Genomic DNA, 25014 nt, shown 5'->3' on the forward strand with positions numbered 1-25014 from the left:
GCTGTTTGGATAGTAGGTCGACGCCAAAAAATACACACGGAGAGAAAACAATGGCATGTGAATAGGAAGATAATCAGGCATCACTCTCTCTCTCCTGCACACACACACACACGCACACACACACACACACACACACACACACACACACACACACACACACACACACACACACACACACACACACACACACACACACACACTGACAGAGATGGAGGGGGATGCACAAGCGAGGCAGCAGCGGGCAGCACTCTTCATCGCTATGGAACAATGCGACGAAGCTGCGAGTGGAAGACATTTTCCAAGTTGGAGCGAGGTCATGAAATATTAGAGAGGAACAAAACGAGGACCTTAAGAAGAAACTTCTGTCTTCGAATGAATCGCTCAGCAGGGACACCAAGGAGAGGGACACTTTTTTACCTCAAAGGTGAGCAACGTCCTAATAATCAAGTAGATACGGTATGGATGGAAGGAATGTCTTTATCATGATGGCAGGAATCTTCCTAATTTAGCTCACTTATTTTGAAAAAAAAACAAAAAACGTTCAAGAGAAGCTGACGGACTTGTTGCAGAAATAAGCAGATCAATATTTGTGCAAAACGTTCTTGAGGCTGAGGAAGTCGACCGTCAAAAAAGTGGCGAGAGTAAACACAGCGAGGAAAATGTCTAAATGGCCAAAAATAAATAAAAACAATTAAAATCACTCCTGGGGTTTGGGCAGGAGACTGCAGCCCACCCCAACCCCCCCACCACCCCCAATCCCGCCTGTCGATTGTTCCTGCGGGCGTCACATCGATTTTCAGCACCGGACAGCTCCCGTGGCCTCAATCCGGCCCACACGCGTCACTCCTGCTGCTGAGTCGGCAAACTGGCCCATCATAACTTGTGCCATCGACCGCGGCCAGGGTGGAAACTTTCAGGGAGAAGTTCATCACCACTTGTCGTCATACGCCCAAATGAGCCCAAACTAAATCATTTTTAGTTATTTATTTATAGGTTTATTTTAGTCGTGCAAACGCTGTAAAAGTTTCTAATCCAGCGCACTTTATGTATATGCAATTGTATGTTTCACAAAGTGTACGGTATGTAAAACACAAATAAAAAAACAAGATAAAAGTAAAGGTGAAACTCCACAAAATTAGGATATTGTGCAAAAAGTTCATTCATGTCAGCAATTCCACTTTGAATATAAAAATAATGTGTGATATAAAGTCGTTATATGCAAAGTGAGATAAGTCAATACGGAAGTTAGTTTGTGTTTGTTTTGGTTTTTTTTTTACACTCAATTCATGGAACTGAATTGTTTGCGTTTGAATTTTGTGAATGGAGTTATGCTGACAATTTTCATTGAAAAAAAAAATTGTTAGCAAAATGCGTGTGTTTAGAAATTCAGGGTAAAAAAATTCAGTGTAAAAAAATATTGTGTAAAAAAATGCATTGTAAAACACTCAGTGTTTAAAAAATCAGTTTTAAAATTCAGTGTAAAAAAGTCAGTGTACACAAATTCAGTGTAAAAAATTTCAGTGTGAAAAGAAATCTGTGTAACAAAAGCATTGTTAAAAATTCAGTGTTTAAAAATTCAGTGTAAAAAAATGTTGTTTAAAAAATGCATTGTAAAACATTCAGTGTTTAAAAATTCAGTTTTAAAATTCAGTGTAAAAAAATTCAATGCAAAAAATTTTTGTGTGGAAAAAAAATCAGTGTAAGAAATGCATTGTTAAAAATTCAGTGTTTAAAAATTCAGTTTTAAAATTCAGTGTAAAAAAAATTGTAAAAAAATTCATTGTAAAACATTCAGTGTTTAAAAATTCAGTTTTAAAATTCTAGGTAAAAAAAGTCAGTGTAAAAAAAATCAGTGTACAAAAATTCAGTGTAAAAAAATTCAGTGCAAAAAATTAAATGTAAAAAAATTCAGTGTGAAAAAAATCTGCGTTAAAAAATGCGTTGTTAAAAATTCAGTGTAAAAAAATTCAGTGCAAAAAATTTCAGTGTGAAAAAAAATCAGTGTAAAAAATGCATTGTTAAAAATTCAGTGCAAAAAAATTCAGTGTTAAAAAAATATTGGGTAAAAAAACGCATTGTAAAACATTCAGTGTTTAAAAATTCAGTGTAAACAAATTCAGTGCAAAAAATTTCAGTGTGAAAAAAAATCAGTGTAAAAAAATGCACTGTTAAAAATTCAGTGTTTAAAAATTCAGTGCAAAAAAATTCAGTGTTAAAAAAATGTTGGGTAAAAAAACGCATTGTAAAACATTCAGTGTTTAAAAATTCAGTGAAAAAAAATTCAGTGCAAACAAATTCAGTGCAAACATTTTTAGTGTGGAAAAAAAATCAGTGTAAAAAAATGCATTGTTAAAAATTCAGTGTTTAAAAATTCAGTGCAAAAAAATTCAGTGTTAAAAAAATGTTGGGTAAAAAAACGCATTGTAAAACATTCAGTGTTTAAAAATTAAATGTAAAAAAAATTCGAGGTAAAACATATTCAGTGTAAAAAACAAAAGCACTGTAAAAAAATGTGTTTAAAAATTCAGTTTTAAAATTCAGTGCAAAAAAATCAGTCTAAAAAATTCAGTGTAAAAAATATACAGTGTATTAAAACTCTGTAAAAAAAATTCACTGTTTAAAAATGCATTCAAATAAAAAAAAGTAATGGTTTAGAATAAAAAAATTAATGAATAAAAAAAATTAAATAAATAAATATATAAAATAAAAAAGAAATTATTTAGAATAAAACAATGAATAAATACAAAAAAAGTTTCACCCTTTTATATACCTATTTTATTTATTCATGAAAATAATTTAAAACTTGTTTTTTGTACTTAATGTGTTGAATTACTACATAGAAATCATAAACTTTATGTGTATAAATATTGAATGTGTAGATTGGTTTAGTTGTATGTACTCATTGGGAACTTTTAGAAGAGACAAATAATCCAAACTATTTTTGAGCGCATGATGTTTTTTCACACGTTCATTCTCTTTGTCTGAAGTAAATACCATTAGATGTGTGCTGATGTCATAATCCCCTCATCTTAATCCCCTTCCTCTTGTCGCGTCCACTGGAGGAATGTTCCTGTCAGGAGCTCACGTTCCTCCACGAGCACGCCTGCTCCTTCTGCGCTGGCGTCATCGCACTTTGTGATTACGCTGACGGGTTGAGGCCGGGTCACGCCAGCCACCACCTTTCATATTGTGCTTTGGCCCCGGGAGATTAGGAGGAGGACTAATCTGCTCTTTGACCAGGGCTTCCTCCATCTTTGCCTACTGCGGGATTACGTCTTCATTTTAGTCATATTTATTATTTATATCCACCTTACTTACAGTTTACCACCTGGACAATTGATGTGTTTTAATCACAAAGAGTATTATCAAGGCGTAGGTCAGGCTGATTACAAAAATCAAAAATAAACATTAGTCTAATATACTGCAAAATAAGGGACTCATAAATACTGAACACAATACTATTATGTTGTGATAAATTAAATTAAATATAACTAATTTAATAACAAATAATGTTTCTTAAAAAAACAAAAAACTGTGCAAATGAAAATACAGCTTGACAATTTTAGTCATATTTTTGCGCTGAAGATATAAAATACATGAATAAAATAAATATTATAAAAATCAACTAATTTTAACTAAATTTAAAAGTGATTTTTTAAAAATGTTTCTTAACTCAACTGTCAATAAAATTAAAATGCTAACAAAAACACAGCTTGACCACTTTAGTCATAATTTTTGCGCTTAAGATATAAAATAAATAAATATACATTAATAAAATAAAATACATATTATAAAAATAAACTAATTTGAACTACATTTAAAAGTGATTTTTTTTTTTTTACGTTTCTTAACTAAACTGTCAATAAAATTTAGATACGAATGAAAACACAGGTTCACCACTCTAGTCATAATTTTTGCCCTTAAGATACAAAATACATAAATATACATCAAAAAAATAAAATAAATATTATAAAAATAAACTCATTCTAACTACATTTTAAAGTGATTTTTTTAAAGTTTTTTTTTTTTTTAACTAAACTGTCAATAAAATTAAAATGCAAATTAAAATACAGGTTCACCACTTTAGTCCAAATGTTTGCGCTCAAGATATAAAATACATAAATATACATTAATAAAATAAAATAAAATAAATATTTTAACAATAATCTAATTCTAACTAAATTTAAAAGTGTTTTTTTATGTTTCTTAACTTAACTGTCAATACAATTTAAATGCAAATTAAAATACAGCTTGACCACTTTAGTCATAAATTTTGCGCTTAAGATATAAATGTACATTAATGAAATAAAAATGAATACTACAAAAATAAATTCATTCTAACTAAATTTAAAATTGATTTTTTAATGTTTCTTTTTAATGTTTTTTAACTAAACTGTCAGTAAAATAAAATGCAAATAAAAATACAGAATCACCACTTTAGTCATAATTTGTGTGCTTAAGATATAAAATACATATTAAAACATATTACACAAATAAACTCATTCTAACTACATTTAGAAGTGATTTTTTTTATGTTTCTTAACTAAACTGTCAATAGAATTGAAATATGAATAAAAAAAATACAGGTTCACCACTTTAGTCATAATTTTGGCGCTCTAGATTTAAAATACATAAATACGCATTAATAAAATAAATATTATAAAAATAAACTCATTCTAGCTAAATTTAAAAGTGATTTTTTTTCATGTTTCTTAACTCAACTGTCAATAAAATTGAAATACGAATGAAAATACAGGTTCACCACTTTAGTCATAATTTTTGCGCTTAAGATATAAACTACATAAATATACATGAATAAAATAAAATAAATATTATAAAAATAAACTAATTCTAACTAAATTTAAAAGTGATTTTTTTTAATGTTTCTTAAAATTGAAATATGAATAAAAATACAGGTTCACCACTTTAGTCAAAATTTTGGCGCTGTAGATTTAAAATACATAAACACACATTAATAAAATACATTTTATAAAAATAAACTCATTCTAGCTAAATTAAAACTTTTTTTAATGTTTCTTAACTCAACTGTCAATAAAATTGAAATTCGAATGAAAATACAGGTTCACCACTTTAGTCATAATTTTTGCGCTTAAGATATAAACTACATAAATATACATTAATAAAATAAAATAAATATTATAAAAATAAACTCATTCTAACTACATTTAAAAGTGATTTTTTTAAATGTTTCTTCAAATTTAAATTTGAATAAAAATACAGGTCCACCACTTTAGTCATAATTTTGGCGCTTTAGATTTAAAATACATAAATACACATTAATAAAATAAATATTATAAAAATAAACTAATTCTAGCTAAATTTAAAAAAAAAGTATGTTTCTTAACTCAACTGTCAATAAAATTGAAATTCGAATGAAAATACAGGTTCACCACTTTAGTCATAATTTTTGCGCTTAAGATATAAACTACATAAATATACATTAATAAAATAAAATAAATATTAGAAAAATAAACTCATTCTAACTAAATTTAAAAGTGATTTTTTTAAATGTTTCTTCAAATTTAAATTTGAATAAAAATACAGGTCCAACACTTTAGTCATAATTTTGGCACTTTAGATTTAAAATACATAAATACACATTAATAAAATAAATATTATGAAAATAAACTCATTCTAGCTAAATTTTAAAGTTTTTTTTTTTTAAATGTTTCTTAACTCAACCGTCAATAAAATTTAAATTCGAATGAAAATACAGGTTCACCACTTTATTCACAATTTTTGCGCTTAAGATATAAACTACATAAATATACATTAATAAAATTATATTTAAAAAAATATATACACATACCTACAAGGGGGTAATAGCTCAACCATACATTTTTAAAATCAAAACAACACGACAACATTGCAGCAAGCTTCAATGTCAACACGCACACAAACACACACGTCTCGTTGCGCTCCAAAAACCCAAAAAGTCAAATGATTTTAGCGAGCAGGTGCCGGGTGGGAATCGGCGAGTCATAAAAAAAAAAGTGCACAAACACGCTGGCAACACCAGGAGGGAAGAAAAGCGTTGCTATGGAGACGTACAACCGCTAATTATGGCTAGCCTCCCCCAGGGGCTGAAGTCTGCGGCCAAATTCACGCTGATACTTCAGCAACGACTCCAACTGAACAGAAACATTAAAAATATGAATAAACCGCACAGAACTCCTTCACTTTGAGCCAACATTTTCTAAAGTTCTGCAACACGAAGCAGGGGAGTCCAAACTTTTATTAGCGAGGGACTCATTCGCTACAATCCAAAGATGCTTTGATGCGTTTTCTGCATTAAAGATGCTAAAGGGCTATGAACAAAACTACCACGTTAGCTTAGTGACAAAGAAAATGAGTGTATTGTAACTGGGACTGCAAAAAAACCGAGTTAACTCATGCGATTAATCACAGAAAACATTACATTAATCAGGTATCTACGCAGAATAATCACAGTTAATTTTGCTCCTTTACCTTCTTGCTATACTAACAATAACTGTGACAAAGTATTGTTTATTTAAATCATTTAATTAGATTGTTTAAGAGTTAATGCTACTAGTAATACTTGCGATTAATCGTGATTAGTCCAGAAACATTGCATTAATCAGGTATAATCACACAGTTTATTTTGCTCATTTACCTTCTTTCTATCCTAACAATAACATTGTATTTGTGACAAAGCATTGTTTTTAAATTATTTAATTAGATTGTTTAAGTTAATTGAAACCATGCAATCGAGTTAATGCTACTCGTAATACTTGCGATTAATCGTGATTAGTCCAAATTTAAAAGTGTGATTAATCCGATTTAAAAAATGTATTAATAGACCGAATTACCAACATCTCAGTCATTATGAATTCACCTTATCTAGCCCGGAAGACTTCAGAGGAGGCTCAGCAGCTTGAGAAGAATAAAGATCCATGTAGCCTGCTTTAGCCATATGCTAAAAGTAAAGTTAGATACTTTTACAGACACAGGGCCTAATTTAGTAAAGGTGTAATAGGTGACAAAGAAAATGAGTGTAATGTAACTGGGACTGTAAAAAATAACGAGTTAACTCATGCGATTAATCACAGAAAATATTGCATTAATCAGGTATCTACGCAGAATAATCACAGTTTAGTTTGCTCCTTTACCTTTTAGCTATCCTAACAATAATTGTGACAAAGTATTGTTTTTTAAAATTATTTAATTAGATTGTTTAAGCGAGTTAATGCTACCAGTAATACTTGCGATTAATCGTGATTAATCCAAATTAAAAAGTGTGATTAATCTGATTTAAAAAATGTATTAATAGACAGAATTACTAAAAACATCTCAGTCATTATGAATTCACCTGATCTAGCCCGGAAGACTTCAGAGGAGGCTTGGCAGCTTGAGAAAAATAAAGATAATTTCAAATCCATGTTGCCTGCTTTAGCCATATGCTAAAAGTAAAGTTAGATACTTTTACAGACACAGGGCCTAATTTAGTATGGTGTAATAAGTGACAAAGAAAACGAGTGTAATGTAACTAAAACTGTAAAAAAAACAAAAAACGAGTTAACTCATGTGATTAATCACAGAAAACATTGCATTAATCAGGTATCTACGCAGAATAATCACAGTTTATTTTTCTCCTTTACCTTCTGGCTATACTAACAATAACTGTGACAAAGTAATGTTTTTTTTAATTATATTGTTTAAGTGAGTTAATGCTACTAGTAATACTTGCGATTAATCGTGATTAATCCAAATTCAAAAGCGTGATTAATCCGATTTAAAAAATGTATTAATAGACAGATTTACCAACAACGGGCGGCATGGCGTAGTGGGTAGAGCAACCGTGCCAGAAACCTGAGGGTTGCAGGTTCGCTCCCCGCCTCTTACCATCCAAAAATCGCTGCCGTTGTGTCCTTGGGCGGGACACTTCACCCTTTGCCCCCGGTGCCACTCACACCGGTGAATTAAATGATAGGTGGTGATCGGAGGGGCCATTGGCGCAAATTGCAGCCACGCTTCCGTCAGTCTACCCCAGGGCAGCTGTGGCTATGAAAGTAGCTTACCACCACCAGGTGTGAATGATTGATGGGTTCTACATGTAAAGCGACTTTGGGTACTTAGAAAAGCGCTATATAAATCCCAGTTATTATTAACATCTCAGTCATTATGAATTCACCTGATCTAGCCCGGAAGACTTCAGAGGAGGCTCGGCAGCTTGAGAAGAATAAAGATAATTTCAAATACACGTAGCCTGCTTTAGCCATATGCTAAAAGTAAAGTTAGCTACTTTTAGAGACACCGAGCCTGACTTAGTATGGTGTAATAGGTGACAAAGAAAATGTGTAATGTAACTAATACTGTAAAAAATAATAATGAGTTAACTCATGCGATTAATCACAGAAAACATTGCATTAATCAGGTCTATACACAGAATAATCACACAGTTTATTTTGCTCCTTTACCTTCTAGCTATACTAACAATAACTGTGACAAAGTATTGTTTTTTTAAATTATTTAATTAGATTGTTTAAGCGAGTTAATGCTACATGTAATACTTGCGATTAATCGTGATTAATCCAAATTCAAAAGTGTGATTAATCCGATTTAAAAATGTTATTAATTGACAGCATTACTAATGACATCTCGATCATAATGAATTCACCTAATCTAGCCCGGACAACATCTGAGGAGGTTCGGCAGCTTGAAAAAATAAAGATAATTTCAAATCCACGTAGCCTGCTATAGCAATATGTTAAAAGTAAAGTTAGATACTTTTAGAGACAAAGAGCCTGACTTAGTATGGTGTAATAGGTGACAAAGAAAATGAGTGTAATGTAACTGGGACTGTAAAAAATAACAAGTTAACTCATGTGATTAATCACAGAAAACATTGCATTAATCAGGTATAATCACACAATTTATTTTGCTCATTTACCTTCTATCAATCCTAACAATAACATTGTATTTGCAAACAAACAAAATATTGTTTTTGATTATTTAATTAGATTGTTTAAGTTAATTGAAATCAGGCAAGCGGGTTAATGCTACTAGTAATACTTGCGATTAATCGTGATTAATCCAAATTCAAAAGTGTGATTAATACGATTTTTAAAATGTATCAATTGACAGAATTACCAACGACATCTCGATCATTATGAATTCCCCTAATCTAGCCCGGAAGACTTCAGAGGAGACTCGGCAGCTTGAGAAAAATAAAGATAATTTAAAATCCACGTAGCCTGCTTTAGCCGTATGCTAAAAGCATAAGGAATCGGTTTGGGTGGTATCAGTATTTCAGTACCGCACACCACTACCAAAAGTATAAACAAGTACTTAAACAAGTACAAACCCCAAAAGCAGTGAAGTTGTCACGTTGTGTAAATGGTAAATAAAAAGAGAATACAACAAATCCTTTTCAACTTATATTCAATTGAATAGACTGCAAAGACAAGATATTTCATGTTCACACTGACAAACTTTGTTATGTTTTGCAAATATTCATGAACTTAGAATTTAATGGCAGCAACACATTGCAAAAAAGTTGTCAGAGGGGCATTTTTACCAGTGTGTTACATGGCCTTTCCTTTTAACAACACTCAGTAAAGGTTTGGGAACTGAGGAGACACATTTTTGAAGTGGAATTCTTTCCCATTCTTGCTTGATGTACAGCTTAAGTTGTTCAACAGTACCTGCACTCTTTTACTATGAAGCCACGCTGTTGTAACACGTGGCTTGGCATCGTCTTGCTGAAATAAGCAGGGGCGTCCATGATAACGTTGCTTGGATGGCAACATATGTTGCTCCAAAACCTGTATGTACCTTTCAGCATTAATGGCGCCTTCACAGATGTGTAAGTTACCCATGTCTTGGCCACTAATTCACCCCCATACCATCACACATGCTGCCTTTTACACTTTGCGCCTAGAACAATCCGGATGGTCCTTTCCTCTTTGGTCCGAAAGACCACCGTTTCCAAAAACAATTTGAAATGTGGATTTGTCAGACCACAGAAAACTTTTCCACTTTGCATCAGTCCATTTTAGATGAGCTCGGGACCAGTGAAGCCGGCGGCGTTTCTGGGTGTTGTTGATAAATGGCTTTGGCTTTGCATAGTAGAGTTTTAACTTGCACTTACAGATGCAGCAACCAACTGTAGTTACTGACAGCGGTTTTCTGAAGTGTTCCTGAGCCCATGTGGTGATATCCTTTACACGCTTATGTCGCTTTTTGATGCTTTACCGCTTGAGGGATTGAAGGTCCGTAATATCATGGCTTACGTGCAGTGATTTCTCCAGATTCTCTGAACCTTTTGATAATATTACGGAGCGTAGATGGTGAAATCCCTAAATTCCTTGCAATAGCTGCTTGAGAAATGTTGTTCTTAAACAATTTGCTCAGGCATTTGTTGACAAAGTGGTGACCCTCGCCCCGTCTTTGTTTGTGAATGACTGAGCATTTCATGGAATCTACTTTTAAACCCAATCATGGCACCCACCTGTTCCCAATTAGCCTGTTCACCCGCAGGATGTTCCAAATAAGTCTTTGATGAGCATTCCTCAAGTTTTTCAGTCTTTTTTGCCACTTGTGCCAGCTTTTTTTAAACACGTTGCAGGCATCAAATTCCAAATGAGCTAATATTTGCAAAAAATAACAGTTGGAACGTTAAATATCTTGTTTTTGCAGTCTATTCAATTGAATATAAGTTGAAAAGGATTTGCAAATCATTATTTTTATTTACCATTTACACAACGTGACAACTTGACTGCTTTCGGGTGTTGTATTACTGCAAAGGGGAGTAGAGTTAAAAAGATGATAAGTGAGCATGAGTTAGTACATTCTCAGTGTTAAAAAACACAACAATACTAGTTGGACAAAAGTTCTTCAGTCCACGTGGTCATGTCGGGATACGGCGTTACATAAAAGACGGCGGTCGATTCCCCGCAATGACACTCTGTGACCGCCAGCAGGATGCAGGACCGGCCCGCCCCGAGACGTCCGTGAGGAAGACCACTCCCTCCAAGATGCGTGCGTTTTCACGCTGACGTCAGCCTGCCTCCTCGGGATTAATCCGCCCGGAAAATCGCCGGTGATCCGGCCAATCGGCGCCGACATCTGTCCGCGGGGCCGGGAGTCCGGGAGCGTCGCACCCGTTACATGACAGCAAATCCCATCAAGACCGCCACACGTGACGCTTTATTGCCGACCTGCGTCATATCGAGCGAAGGCTTTTAAAAAGGCAGTTGTGGGAAATATTCCCAAGACCGTCCATTAGTGCCTTGCTGACTGGACTGAGAGCGCTGCCAAAGCCCTTTAGGATCATTGACCCGCTGACGGTTACGCAAGCGCCACTTTTGGGTTCTGCTGGTTCTGACATAATAAGCCCTGCAACCTTGTCAGGGGGCCAAGTGGCGGATCGATTGTTCCTCTGGCAGCGGATTCAAGTCTTGTTCGGACCTCTGTCCCCGCAAGTTGGCGTCGAGCCGCCCCAGGCCAGAACCTGGTCCACTTACCTCCCGCTTTGTTGAAATGTTTTCTTTGGCTTTGTCCTTCCTTGGAAAGCATCAAGCAAAGAGCTCCAAACCGCAACCACTTCCTAGCAACATGATCATTGACAATGCAACCTTTTACTGCATAAACCGTGGCTGTCCAAAGTGCGAAGCTAATATGGTTTTCAATCTATTTATTTATTATGAGTCTGCTGCAATGCAATGCAAGCAGCCCATATTATTGTTGCTCGTACTTCAGTTTATTGAACATATAGTTTTTCTATCCTAAACTCTGGCGGATAATAAGCGACGAACCAAAATTTATCTATTTATTTATTATAGTTCTGCTGCAACATACAAAAAATCCAGATTTTTTGACACTTATAAAAACTCCCGATTTTTTGAAACGTAAAAAATAATCCCGATTTTATTGACACTTAGAAAAAATCCCGACTTTCTGACACTTAAAAAAAAAAATCCAGATTTTTTGACACTTGGAAAAAATCCAGACTTTTTGACACTTTGAAAAAAATCCAGACTTTCTGACACAAAAAATCCACATTTTTGGACACTTAGAATTTTTTTAATTTTTTTTTGACATTTAGAAAAACATCCCGACTTTTTGACACTTAGAAAAAATCCTGACTTTTTGACACAAAAAATCCCGACTTTTTGAGACTTAGAAAAAATCCCATTTTTTGACACAAAAAATCCAGACTTTTTGACACAAAAAATCCAGACTTTTTGACACAAAAAATCCAGACTTTTTGACACAAAAAATCCAGACTTTTTGACACAAAAATCCAGATTTTTTAACAAAATAATCCAGACTTTTTGACACAAAAATCCCGACTTTTTGACACTTAGAAAAAATAAAACTTTTTGACACTTAGAAAAAATTCGGACTTTTTGACACTTAGAAAGAATCCCGACTTTTTGACACTTAGAAAAAAATTACGACTTTTTGACACTTAGAAAAAAATCCAGATTTTTTGACACTTAGAAAAAAATCCCGACTTTTTGACACTTAGAAAAAATCCCGACTTTTTGACACTTAGAAAAAAATCCAGACTTTTTGACACTTAGAAAAAATCCAGACTTTTTGACACTTAGAAAAAATCCAGACTTTTTGACACAAAATCCCAATTTTTGGACACAAAAAAATCCCAATTTTTGGACACTTAGATTTTTTTTTTTTTGACATTTAGAAAAAATCCAGATTTTTTGACACTTAGAAAAATCCAGACTTTTTGACACAAAAAAATCCCGATTTTTTGACACTTAGAAAAAATCCTGACTTTTTGACATTTACAAAAAATCCTGACTTTTTGACACAAGAAATGCCGACTTTTTGACACTTACAAAAAATCCTGACTTTTTGACACAAAAATCCTGACTTTTTGACACAAAAAATCCAGACTTTTTGACACAAAAATCCCGATTCTTTGTCACAAAAATCCAGACTTTTTGACACAAATAATCCCGATTTTTTGACACAAAAATCCAGACTTTTTGACACAAATAATCCAGATTTTTTGACACAAAAAATCCAGACTTTTTGACACAAAAAATCCCGATTTTTTGACACAAAAAAATCTCGACTTTTTGACACTTAGAAAAAAACCGACTTTTTGACACTTAGAAAAAATCCCGACTTTTTGCCACTTCGAAAAAATCCAGATTTTTTGACACTTCGAAAAAAATCCAGGTTTTTTTGACACTTAGAAAAAATCCAGTCTTTTTGACACTTTGAAAAAATCAAGACTTTTTGACACAAATCCCAATTTTTAGACACAAAAAAATCCCAATTTTTGGACACTTAGAATTTTTTTTTTTTTTTTTGACATTTAGAAAAAAATCCCGATTTTTTGACACTTACAAAAAATCATGACTTTTTGACACCAAAAAAAATCCCGATTTTTTGACACTTAGAAAAAATCCCGACTTTTTGACACTTACAAAAAATCCTTACTTTTTGACACAAGAAATGCCGACTTTTTGACACTTACAAAAAATCCAGACTTTTTGACACTTACAAAAAATCCAGATTTTTTGACACAAAAATCCAGACTTTTTGACACAAAAAATCCAGTCTTTTTGACACAAAAAATCCCGACTTTTTGACACAGAAATCCAGACTTTTTGACACAAATAATCCAGACTTTTTGACACAAAAAAGACAGACTTTTTGACACTTAGAAAAAATCCAGCCTTTTTGACACTTAGAAAAAATCCAGACTTTTTGACACAAAAAAATCCCGATTTTTTGACACAAAAAAAATCTCGACTTTTTGACACTTAGAAAAAACCCGACTTTTTGACACTTCGAAAAAATCCCGACTTTTTGACACTTCGAAAAAATCCAGATTTTTTGACACTTCGAAAAAAATCCAGACTTTTTGACACTTAGAAAAAATCCAGACTCTTTGACACTTAGAAAATATCCAGACTTTTTGACACAGAAAAAATCCAGACTTTTTGACACTTAGAAAAAATCCAGACTTTTTGACACAAAAAAATCCAGACTTTTTGACACTTAGAAAAAATCCAGACTTTTTGACACAAAAAAATCCAGACTTTTTGACACAAAAAAATCCCGATTTTTTAACACACAAAAAAAATCCCGATTTTTTGACACTTGGAAAAAAATCCCGATTTTTTGACACTGAGAAAAAAATCCCGATTTTTTTGACACTCAGAAAAAATCCCGACTTTTTGACACTTAGAAAAAAACAACACTTTTTGACACTTAGAAAAAATCCCGACTTTTTGACACTTAGAAAAAATCCCGACTTTTTGACAGAAATAATCCCAACGTTTTGACAGAAAAAGTTTGAAGGTGACATTTACGCGTCCTGTGATTGGATACTCAGCTGGACTGTAGCGAATTAATTCGATACATGCTGACTGTTATCATGCTATCTTGTTATCATTTTTGTGTAAACATGCTACTGTTTTAGGCTAGCTCTGTGGCTCAGTTTGTACAGTGACACCTAAAACTCAGGGATTCAGACACTCGGCACCATCTAATAAATACGGCGGCTTCCGGCAACCCCCGGCCAGATGTCCAGGGCACAGATAGCGGGCCCATCAAAATGTTCTAGTTGCTCATACTTCACAGTTTATTAAACTTTTTTTTTTTTTATCCTAAACTCTTGAGGATAATAAGCGACGAACCAACCAACAAACCCCCACATATGTCATACCATCGGAAAGGTCTTGTTCAGGGCAAGAGAGGAACTTCAAGTGGGGTACACTTCGTGTTACCATGGCTACGTTAATCACAAATAAAAAAAATAAAAATTGGACTACTAGAATGGCAGATATTTCCAGCCAAAAAGACAAGATTACCTCCTCTTGTAGCTCAGCCATTCTTTCATGTAGCTCAGTGCTTAACGTCTCATTTTGTTCACACACTTGTCTACTTTGACCCTGGCTAAAAAGTTTTGACATCCAATGTTTGGTTTTGGCTGGACGGCCGTCGGTGTGAGGCGAGCGCCATCAACCTTCCCCCATTAAAGCGGATGGCTCACACTCTAATTTACTGGAGGCTGACAGGCCTGAAAATGTGCTTTTATTTTGGTGAACAACCTGTCATCTTTTATGCCACTGTCATGTGTTACAACCGTTACACCGGCAAAACATTCTTTTTAATCAGGATAACTGGAAAAATTCCCGGTTTTCCCGAAATTCCTCAATACCATTTCTCAGTTACAAATGTTACTACTTCATGATTGTTCGAACGATTTGAAAAATTCCAACACCAACCATTTCAACTCATTCAGAACATTCAAGTCTTTCAACATTTTCCAAAAAATACTCTTTTTTACCAAATTTCCATTTAATTCCCATTGAAAAGAATGGGACATTTTTCAAAGTTCCACAATTCCCACATTTTTTATTCGATTCAAACCGTTCCAACACCAAAATATTTAGCCTGTTCAAAATTGTGTGCTCTTCTTCAACAATGTATAAAAAAAACCCGGATTTCCAAGAATTCCCACTTTTCAGGGACATGTTTCCCATTCAAAAGGAATTATCAATGTTATAAACTTCCACAATTTGCGCAATTTTCAACCAATTCAAACCATTCCACCTTCAACACATATGTGACGCCCCTGGCGAATGCCAATGCGCACTCATCAATAAGCCCCGAGGAGCACACCTCGGGACACGCCCACGGCCGCTCATCTCCTGCACGCGTCACTCCGGCGGCAGCAAGCAGCTGCTATCAATCAGCACTCAACGCAGCTGTCAGTGATGAGCTTCCTGGGCTTCTCAAGCCAGTGCATACCTTTGTTCCGGGCCAGAACGTAATCATCTGTTCCTGTACAACCTTTGTTCAAGCTGTGTGTCTCGTCATTCCTTGTTCCTCTGCTTCCCGGACTGCTTCTTGGATCTCGACCTCCCGCTTGGACACGGACCTCCTACGGCCCGCTATAGCCCCCGACTTCCTGCTTGTCTCACGGACATTCGAGCCTGCCTTTCCCCTCCGGGACTTCCGCCTCTCGCTCCACACTCCCGGTAACACACAACAGCTAATCTCCACACACAGTCTCACACACACACACTCTTGGATTGTTGTCACACTCCATTCCCTTGTTTAATTTATATTTTTGTTTCTTATTATATATATATATATATATATATATATATATATATACTGTATATATATATATATATATATATATATATATATATATATATATATATATATATATATATATATATATATATATAAATCATAGAGCTAAACTACGCCCCCTTGTTGTCTGTGCCGTCTACTCCTCCCGTAAATAACAACATTCCACTTACACTTTCCCAAGTTCTAAACCAAATTCCGTTTTTCCTGGAAATTCAAACTATTCTTTCATTCATACTACATTTATAATGTAGTATTTACAATGTAATTTATAATAACAATGAATCCAAATCCAAGTTTTGGTGAATTATTGACCTATTCAAGTCTCTAATGACTTCACATATTACACTTTGACATATTTTTCAGGGAAAATGTTGCATATTTTGTGTGTTTGTCATAAAAAAAACCAAGTTTTATAGGACAAAAAGGACATCAGAGAAACAAAACAAAAACTCAAAACATAAAAAAATATTTATAACCAACAGATATATCTTAAGTTGATCTAGATGTGAGAGGTTTATGGGTTAAAAGTGAAAACATTGTTTAACACTTTTTGAATCCCCAATAACTTTAGTTGTATTTTTGCTTAAAAACTGTCTTTGCTCAAAATATAATAATGGATCAAAATCTAAGTTTTGGGGATTTTTTTTTTTTTTACCTATTTAAGTATCTAATTACTTCACATCAAATATTACACTTTGACATATTTTTTGGGGAAAATGTTGTATATTTTGTGTGTTTGCCATACATTTTCTATGACAAGAAGGACATCAGACAAACAAACAAACCAAAGAAAAAACATAAAAAATACTTTTAATCAGCGGATGTATCTTAAGTTGATCTAGATGTGAGAGGTTTATGGGTTGAAAGTAAAAAAAAAACCCAACATTTTTTAACACTTTTTGAATCCCCAAGAACTTAAGTGGGATTTTTTTCTTAAAAACGGTATTTGCTCAAAATATAATAATTAATCAAAATCCAAGTTTTTATTGACCTATTCAAGTGTCTAATTACTTAACATCAAATATTACACTTTGATGTATTTTTTGGGGGAAATGTTGCATATTTTGTGTGTTTGTCATAAAAATAAACAAAGTTTTCCAGTTGCCCTTTACACTGACCACACATTCAATGTAGTTACGTTATGGATAGGCGGTTTAGGGTTAGGACTAGTGCTGTCAAATGCTGAATGTGGATTTATTTTGATTAATCACGATTAAAGATCTCTCGTTTGTATTCTATAATCTAAAATCCATATCTGCACCGTCTAATAAGCCACAGGGATCATAGCGTAGGAAAAAAGTAGCAGCTTATAGCCCGGAATTTACGGTATATTAGTTCTTCAGACAGTAATGTGTTTACATAAGTTTAAATTGGGGTATGTTGTTTATTATTTATTTATCATTTTAGCATTTCAACAGACACCCGTAAACATGTTAGCATATTAGTTAATGCTAACTACGCTAGCGTCATTACATCACGATAGCAGGTACAAATATGCATGAAAACACTCCTAGAAACATCACATATGGGACGCTTTAGTAAGTAAGAATTGTTTTAGTTATATTGTAAAACTTACTAACGTTGCTTGGAGTGATGGATGAAGAATCCGTCGGAGTAGAAACGCTATGGACGACTTTGTTCATTCATTTCCTGTGCTCGCTCGTATTGAAGCAGGCTTCGTACCACAGCAAGTTTTTTAGAAGTGATGAGAACGGAATTTTCGAAGAGTGGACTTATTTCACAGGCAGGCGAGGACTACCTTTCGTTCAGCGGCGACACTTCCAACAGTACACACACACACACACACACACACCATTTATCTCCCACCTCTGTCTGCTCCTTTCTCTTTGTAAGCGGATAGTCATTTTTAAGATGTTTATTATTGTAGAAAAATGTTAATGTGGGATTTTTGTGATTTCTGATCGTTTGTGAGGACAGGGCAGTTCAGCTTTTGTTGTTGTTTTCATGGCTTTGTTAACAAATAGAAAGTTAATCCAACAGCTCCTTGTTATGTTTGTTTGACACGAAGTACTGTATAGTACTTGATATTGTGTATAAAGTGTGACTACTTGCATATTAAAATAGTACGTTTTTTGTTGTTGTTTGTTTTCAGAAAATGCGTGCTGAGAAGACACTATCGTTGACAAATGCGAGGCAGACCTGAGCTCACATTGCATCCCCGTCCATCAACAGTACTTTCATGGTTGGCACCGCCCGTCCCAGCCTACATTACTGCACCAGCAGACAAAGACTGATGATCACCATTGCCATGGGGGCGGTGCGAGTCAACAGGTAGGATAGGGAATGTCAACTTCAGTAAACAGACTGATTTATTTTTATATGTATACTGTATATATATATATATATATATATATATATATATATGTATATATATATATATATATATATGTATATATATATATATATATATATATATATATATATATATATATATATATATATATATACATCTATATATATGTATATATAGATGCACACATATATATATATATATATATATATATATATATATATATATATATATATTTGTGTATATATATATATATATATAGATGTACATAATATATATATTTATGTATATACTGTATATACGTGTATATATATGTATATATAGATGTACAGGCTAAACGTTTGGACACACCTTCTCATTCAATGTGTGTTCTTTATTTTCATGACTATTTACATTGTAGATTGTCACATCAAAACTATGAATGAACACATGTGGAGTTACGTACTTGAACAAAAAAAAGGTGAAATAACTAAAAAAAAAAGGTTTTATATTCTAGTTTCTTCAAAATAGCCACCTTTTGCACACTCTTGGCATTCTCTCCATGAGCTTCAAGAGGTAGTCACCTGAAATGGTTTTCACTTCACGGGTGTCATAGTTTTGATGCCTTCAGTGACAATCTACAATGTAAATAGTCAAACTTTTGGCCTGTACTATATATATATATATATATATATACATATATATATATATATATATATATATGTATGTATGTATGTATGTATGTATGTATGTATGTATGTATGTATACATACATACATGTATATATATATATATATATATATATATATACATATATACATATATATATATACACACACAGATTTATATATTGACTACAAATTAGTGTTATTTTAAAACTACATATGGAGTGACACCAACTGTTATCTGAAACAGATTTGATATCAACTCTTTAAGAGTTAATCCAACATTCCAACATATTCCATGCTCCCAACCCGACATGACTGTGCACCAGTGCAAGAAAGCAAGGTTCATAAAGACGTGGATGACAGAGTCTGGTGTGGATGAACTTGACTGGCCTGCACAGAGTCCTGACCTGGACCCGATAGAACACCTTTGGGATGAATTAGGACCGAGACTGAGAGCCAGGCCTTCTCCACCAACATCAGTGTGTGACCTCACCAATGCGCTTTTGCAAGAATGGTTGATAATTCCTATAAAGACACTCAGTGTGGACAGCCTTCCCAGAAGAGTTGAAGCTGTAATAGCTGCAAAAGGTGGACCCACATCATTTTGAACCCTATGGGTTAGGAATGGGATGGCACTTCAAGTCATATGTGAGTCCAGGCAGGAGGCCAAATACTTTTGGCAATATAGTGTGTATATATATACATATATATATATATATATATATGCGAGAGGGATGCATTTTTCCCCATTATGTTTAGTAATGATTTTAAATAGGTGTAATTCTGAAACTTTTTATGGTGCATGGACGTTTTTACTATAGCCACAAATTGTGTAATATTGTGTTCTGTGTGACTATATGTCATTTGGCATTTTTGTGTTGGTTGTATTTATTTTTTGCACCATGACTTGCGAAGGTTGTTGGCCTTGGGTCATATAGGTATACACTATAAGCACTATAAGCGGTCACAGACCTGAATCACTCACGGTGTCTACAAAAGCAGGGAGGCAACGGGTCCCATTTTTATAGTCTTTGGTATGACTCGGCCGGGGTTAGAACTCACAACCTCCCAGTCTCAGGGCGGACACTGTAACCACAAGGCCACTGAGCTGGATAAGATGTTGCTAAACCGTTAAGTATTTTGTACGTAAGTAGTAAAACCTTGAAGTCGCATCTTAAGTGTACCCCAATGGGAACCAGTGCAGGTGGGCCAGTATAGGTATATATATGTAGGTATGTAAAAGGTATATACAGTATTGGCGTAATATGATCAAATGTTCTTGTCCCTGTGAAAAGTCGAGCAGCAGCATTTTGTACCAACTGTAATCTTTTAATGCTAGCAATGGGGAGACCTACAAATAAAACGTTACAGTAATGTTCAACTGATCAAATATAGACCAAAAACTAATGTCCTTGCTGAGTCTCAAAATAAGAATATATTTGTTGACGGGAGAAGAGAGAAAAGAGATCTTGCCCCAAGTGGAGGAGTTCAAGTACCTGGGAGTCTTGTTCACGAGTGAGGGAAGAGTGGATCGTGAGGTCGACAGGCGGATCGGTGCGGCGTCTTCAGTAATGCGGACGCTGTATCGATCCGTTGTGGTGAAGAAGGAGCTGAGCCGGAGGGCAAAGCTCTCAATTTACCGGTCGATCTACGTTCCCATCCTCACCTATGGTCATGAGCTTTGGATTATGACCGAAAGGACAAGATCACGGGTACAAGCGGCCGAAATGAGTTTCCTCCGCCGGGTGGCGGGTCTCTCCCTGAGAAATAGGGTGAGAAGCTCTGTCATCCGGGAGGAACTGAAACTAAAGCCGCTGCTCCTCCACATGGAGAGGAGCCAGATGAGGTGGTTCGGGCATCTGGTCAGGATGCCACCCGAACGCTTCCCGAGGGAGGTGTTTCGGGCACGTCGGACCGGTAGGAGGCCACGGGGAAGACCCAGGACACGTTGGAAAGACTATGTCTCCCGGCTGGCCTGGGAACGCCTCGGGATCCCCCGGTAGGAGCTGGACCAAGTGGCTGGGGAGAGGGAAGTCTGGGCTTCTGTGCCTCGGATAAGCGGAAGAAGATGGATGGATGGATGGATGGATGGATGGACGGACGGACGGGAGAAGTCCAGCCCCTCGGTCCTTAGCTTCCTAGAAATGTGGCCCCTAGAGTAATTTATTTAAATATACTTGGCGTATATCCGAGACCTTTATGTTTTGCATAACCATTGCAGAGTAGGCTGGTTCGCACGACGATATATTTATTTTATTACAGAGTACGGTTTTCAGTAACTGCATTTGTATTTTCTTGTATTTTCAGCCCCAGTGTGTGTTTGAGTGGTAGAAAACTTGTTAGCTGTTGAAACTAAAAGACCAAAAACCACTCAGTGTTGACACGGAGATAATCTTCTGTTTTTCAGATACAGCATTGTTTCCACAGACGAGGATGCCCTGAAGATCTCAGCCCTGGGCCTCCATAATGGCCACAGTCCTCTGACTCAGCAGACCCTGACGGGATCCTGCATGCATGCTGAGGATGAAGGAGCGGTAAAATACCCCGGGGAACAAGAAGGACGGGGGGCTTTGTCTCTGAGACCGACGGACGACTCCATGGTCCCCAACAGCAGCCGCGCTTCGCCGTCCTGTCGACATGTCGGCTTCGACTTGGGCACGGGTCGCCTCCGCAGTCGGTTTGTGAAGAAGAACGGCCAGTGTAACGTGGTCTTTGACAACATGGAGGATAAACAACGCAGATACCTGGCTGACATTTTCACCACCTGTGTGGACATACGCTGGCGCTACCTGCTGCTCATCTTCACCACCACTTTCCTTCTGTCCTGGTTGTTTTTCGGTGTGGTCTTCTGGGGAGTGGCGCTAGCTCATGGAGACTTTGACCTCCATGCCACCGTACAAGAAGGCGACTCTCCAAGCAAGGCGGAAGACGACCAGGACAAATGGCGGCCATGTATACTGCACATCCAGGGCTTCATCGGAGCGTTCCTCTTCTCTATAGAGACCCAAACTACCATTGGATACGGTTTTCGGTGTGTCACGGAAGAGTGCCCAGTGGCTGTGGTGACCGTGGTTGTGCAGTCCATCGTGGGCTGCATTATTGACTCCTTCATGATAGGTACCATCATGGCCAAGATGGTGCGGCCCAAGAAGCGGGCTCAGACCTTGCTCTTCTCGCATCATGCCGTCATCGCGTTACGAGACGGGAAGCTGTGCCTGATGTGGCGCCTGGGGAACATGCGCAAGAGCCACATCGTCGAGGCGCATGTCCGTGCCCAGCTCATTAAGCCCAAAGTGACTGCTGAGGGCGAGTACCTCCCTTTGGAGCAAACAGACATAGACATTGGTTATGACGATGGTCTGGACCGACTATTTCTAGTGTCACCGCTGGTGGTGGTCCACGAGATCAACAAGAGCAGTCCTCTGTACGATCTGAGTAGCACAGATCTACAGAAGGAAGACTTTGAGATTGTGGTCATCCTGGAGGGAATGGTGGAGGCCACGGCAATGACCACTCAGGCTCGTAGCTCCTACTTAGCCAAGGAGATCTTGTGGGGTCAACGCTTTGAGCCGGTGGTCTTTGAGAAGGGGAACCGCTACCATGTGGACTACTCCCGCTTCCACAAGACGTACGAAGTGCCATCCACGCCTCACTGCAGTGCCAGGGAGCTCAGCCAGAAGGCTGGTAGCGGCGGTCCGCCCTCGTCTTCAGCATCAAGTTTCTCCAGGTCGCCGTCACCGTTTGCTCCGAGGGCGGCCCGCCAAATCCTGGGCCTCCACTCCCCGAGCGCCTTCTGCTACGAAAACGAGGTAGCTCTTTGCTGTGGGGATGATGACGAGGAAGAGGAGGAGAACAGGGAGTCGAGAAGCCTAGAAGAGGCAAAGTTGCGCGGAGAATTTCACTTGGGCCTCAAGGAGACATTTGTAAAGGAGCAGATGGTTGAGATGCTCTGCGTGCTGGACACCGACAATCAGATCAGTCTTGACAAACTGCAGCCCGGTCTACCTTTATACATCAGTCGAGAGTCTGGAGTCTGAAGCCAGTCACCAGTCAAGACCTCCTTTTTGTTTCCTCTCAATATCCGAGTCCTTTGAACTCATCTGGAACGGAAAGTTCAGGAAGGATGCAACATTTTTTGCTGCTTTCTCTCAAACTCATGTCTTGGCTTCAGCCAAAAAAACTGTGCTGGTTTCAGGAATTGTAAATTCTCTTCTAGGTAACAACGACTATGGATTTATCTCCAGTGACAAGAACTATAACAGCCCGATCTCTGAGGAAACCAAACTTGCACTTTGTAAATATAGTGTGCTTTCATTGCAGATACAGTGGTACCTCAACTTGAGAGTGTTCTGAGATAAGAGCTAATTGTAACGCATTAAAGGGGACCTATTATGCAAAAGGACCTTTTCTAAACGATTGGTACTTGTTTTTGTGTATTTGGGATCTGCATAAGTCCCAAAAAGGTGACATACACCATGGAGGCATGGCGGAGATGCTTATAAAACAATCTTGCCTTCCTTCATACTTCCTCCAAACAAGCTGTTTGGAATTTGCACACGTTCTTACCGGATGTGACGTCCGCAGATATACCCATATATGGTAGAGATTTACCCGAAGAGCTTTGCGCGAGTCCGCCATATTAGTCTGACGTTGTAGTCAATAAGTTCCTTCTTATTCGCGGGGCAAACTGGCTCATACATGCACGTGCATCCTCCGCGGTTGCCATTTGTGATACAAAGTAGCGAATAGTTGTAACTGAGGCTGCACGATGGAATTGTTTTTTTAAATAATTAATTGATTAGTGATGGTTAGGCAATTTCAAATTTTTAAATGACTATAACTATATTTTAAGTGAATATTTAAATGTCGGTCAGTACCAAGGAGTATTAGGGCCATACATAAAAAAATAACTAAATAGATGTATTTTTATTAAATGCATTTTCTTGTTTTAGCACAAAAGTCATGGAGAATAAAATGTTGATTTTGTTGGAGGAGAGAATTCCAAAATAATAATATATTAAAAAGTAATCTGACCAGAACAAAGTCATATTTTCCCAGGAAAAAGTCAAACCGTGATGAAGTGGTATTTTAAAAACTTTTTTTTTTATTAAAGAGATTTTGCAAAAAATTATGTCGTTTTTGCATCCTACCGATGTTTTTCTCGATAAATAAATGTTTTTTTCATTCCTAAATTACAATTTATTTAGCTATTTATGAACTTTTAAAGAAAAAATATTATTTGGCGGTTACATTTTATTTTCGTACGATTAGAACTACTTAAGAAAAAATGTCTTTAAAAGACGACAATTATCGAAAAATATCACCTTTTGATGCACCTTTTAAGACTACAATCCTTTCTGAAAAATTAGGACGTTGTTATCGTGAAATTGAGTTTTTTAAGGAAAAAAATGCAACAGCATTCTTGTAGGATTATGACTTTATCAAAACAATTATGTTATCAAAAAATTAAATTGTTATTTGTTTTACTTCATGACGTTTTTTTTAACAGAAATAACTCAATTCCCTAGCAAATTTGCCTTTTTCTTGATAAAATACAACTTGATTTTGATCAAATTTGGGTCAAATTCTAAAAAAAAAAAAAGATAATAATTACAAAAATTAAAGTACTATGTAATAAGAAACATTTTTACCGTCATTTCTTTTTAAAATAGCAACATTAAAAAAAAAAAAAAATCTGACTTTATTCCTGTAAGATTAATTTCTGTGCGACAAAAAATGACAACATCCAATGTCGTTTTACCAACTGGGAAAAAAAGTTACATTTTTGTTTACAGAAATGAGTCACTTAAAAGTTTTTGTTTATTTATTTAGAATAAAGTCATTTACCATAAATAATAATAACAGTACAAAGGTCAACAGTTCTACAGTAATGGAACATTTTTAAGTTTAAATCATATTAAATGGTTA

General features: G+C 35.7%; 1 protein-coding gene across 2 annotated transcripts; it reads left to right on the top strand.

Moving 5' to 3' along the window:
- The first annotated feature begins 217 nt into the window (after positions 1–217).
- Positions 218–25014, top strand: LOC133617177 (ATP-sensitive inward rectifier potassium channel 12-like). Of its 2 annotated transcripts, none has more exons than XM_061976981.1 (3): positions 218–424; positions 18242–18420; positions 21494–25014. In XM_061976981.1, the coding sequence occupies exons 2-3, from the start codon at positions 18329–18331 to the stop codon at positions 23121–23123; spliced, it is 1722 nt and encodes a 573-aa protein (XP_061832965.1). In that variant the 5' UTR covers positions 218–424; positions 18242–18328; the 3' UTR covers positions 23124–25014. The 2 variants fall into 2 exon arrangements, with proteins under 2 accessions (XP_061832965.1, XP_061832966.1); XM_061976982.1 differs by lacking the exon at positions 218–424 and adding an exon at positions 15830–16007.

This window comes from Nerophis lumbriciformis, linkage group LG16 (assembly GCF_033978685.3).
Source record: "Nerophis lumbriciformis linkage group LG16, RoL_Nlum_v2.1, whole genome shotgun sequence".
In the NCBI taxonomy this organism is placed as follows: domain Eukaryota; kingdom Metazoa; phylum Chordata; class Actinopteri; order Syngnathiformes; family Syngnathidae; genus Nerophis; species Nerophis lumbriciformis.

Excerpts from the sequence above, each read along its gene's own strand:
- LOC133617177 (XM_061976981.1), top strand. The coding sequence starts at position 18,329 with ATGGTTGGCACCGCCCGTCCCAGCCTACATTACTGCACCAGCAGACAA. Across the intron at positions 18,421-21,493 it reads GGGGCGGTGCGAGTCAACAG|ATACAGCATTGTTTCCACAG; the intron begins GTAGGATAGGGA and ends TCTGTTTTTCAG.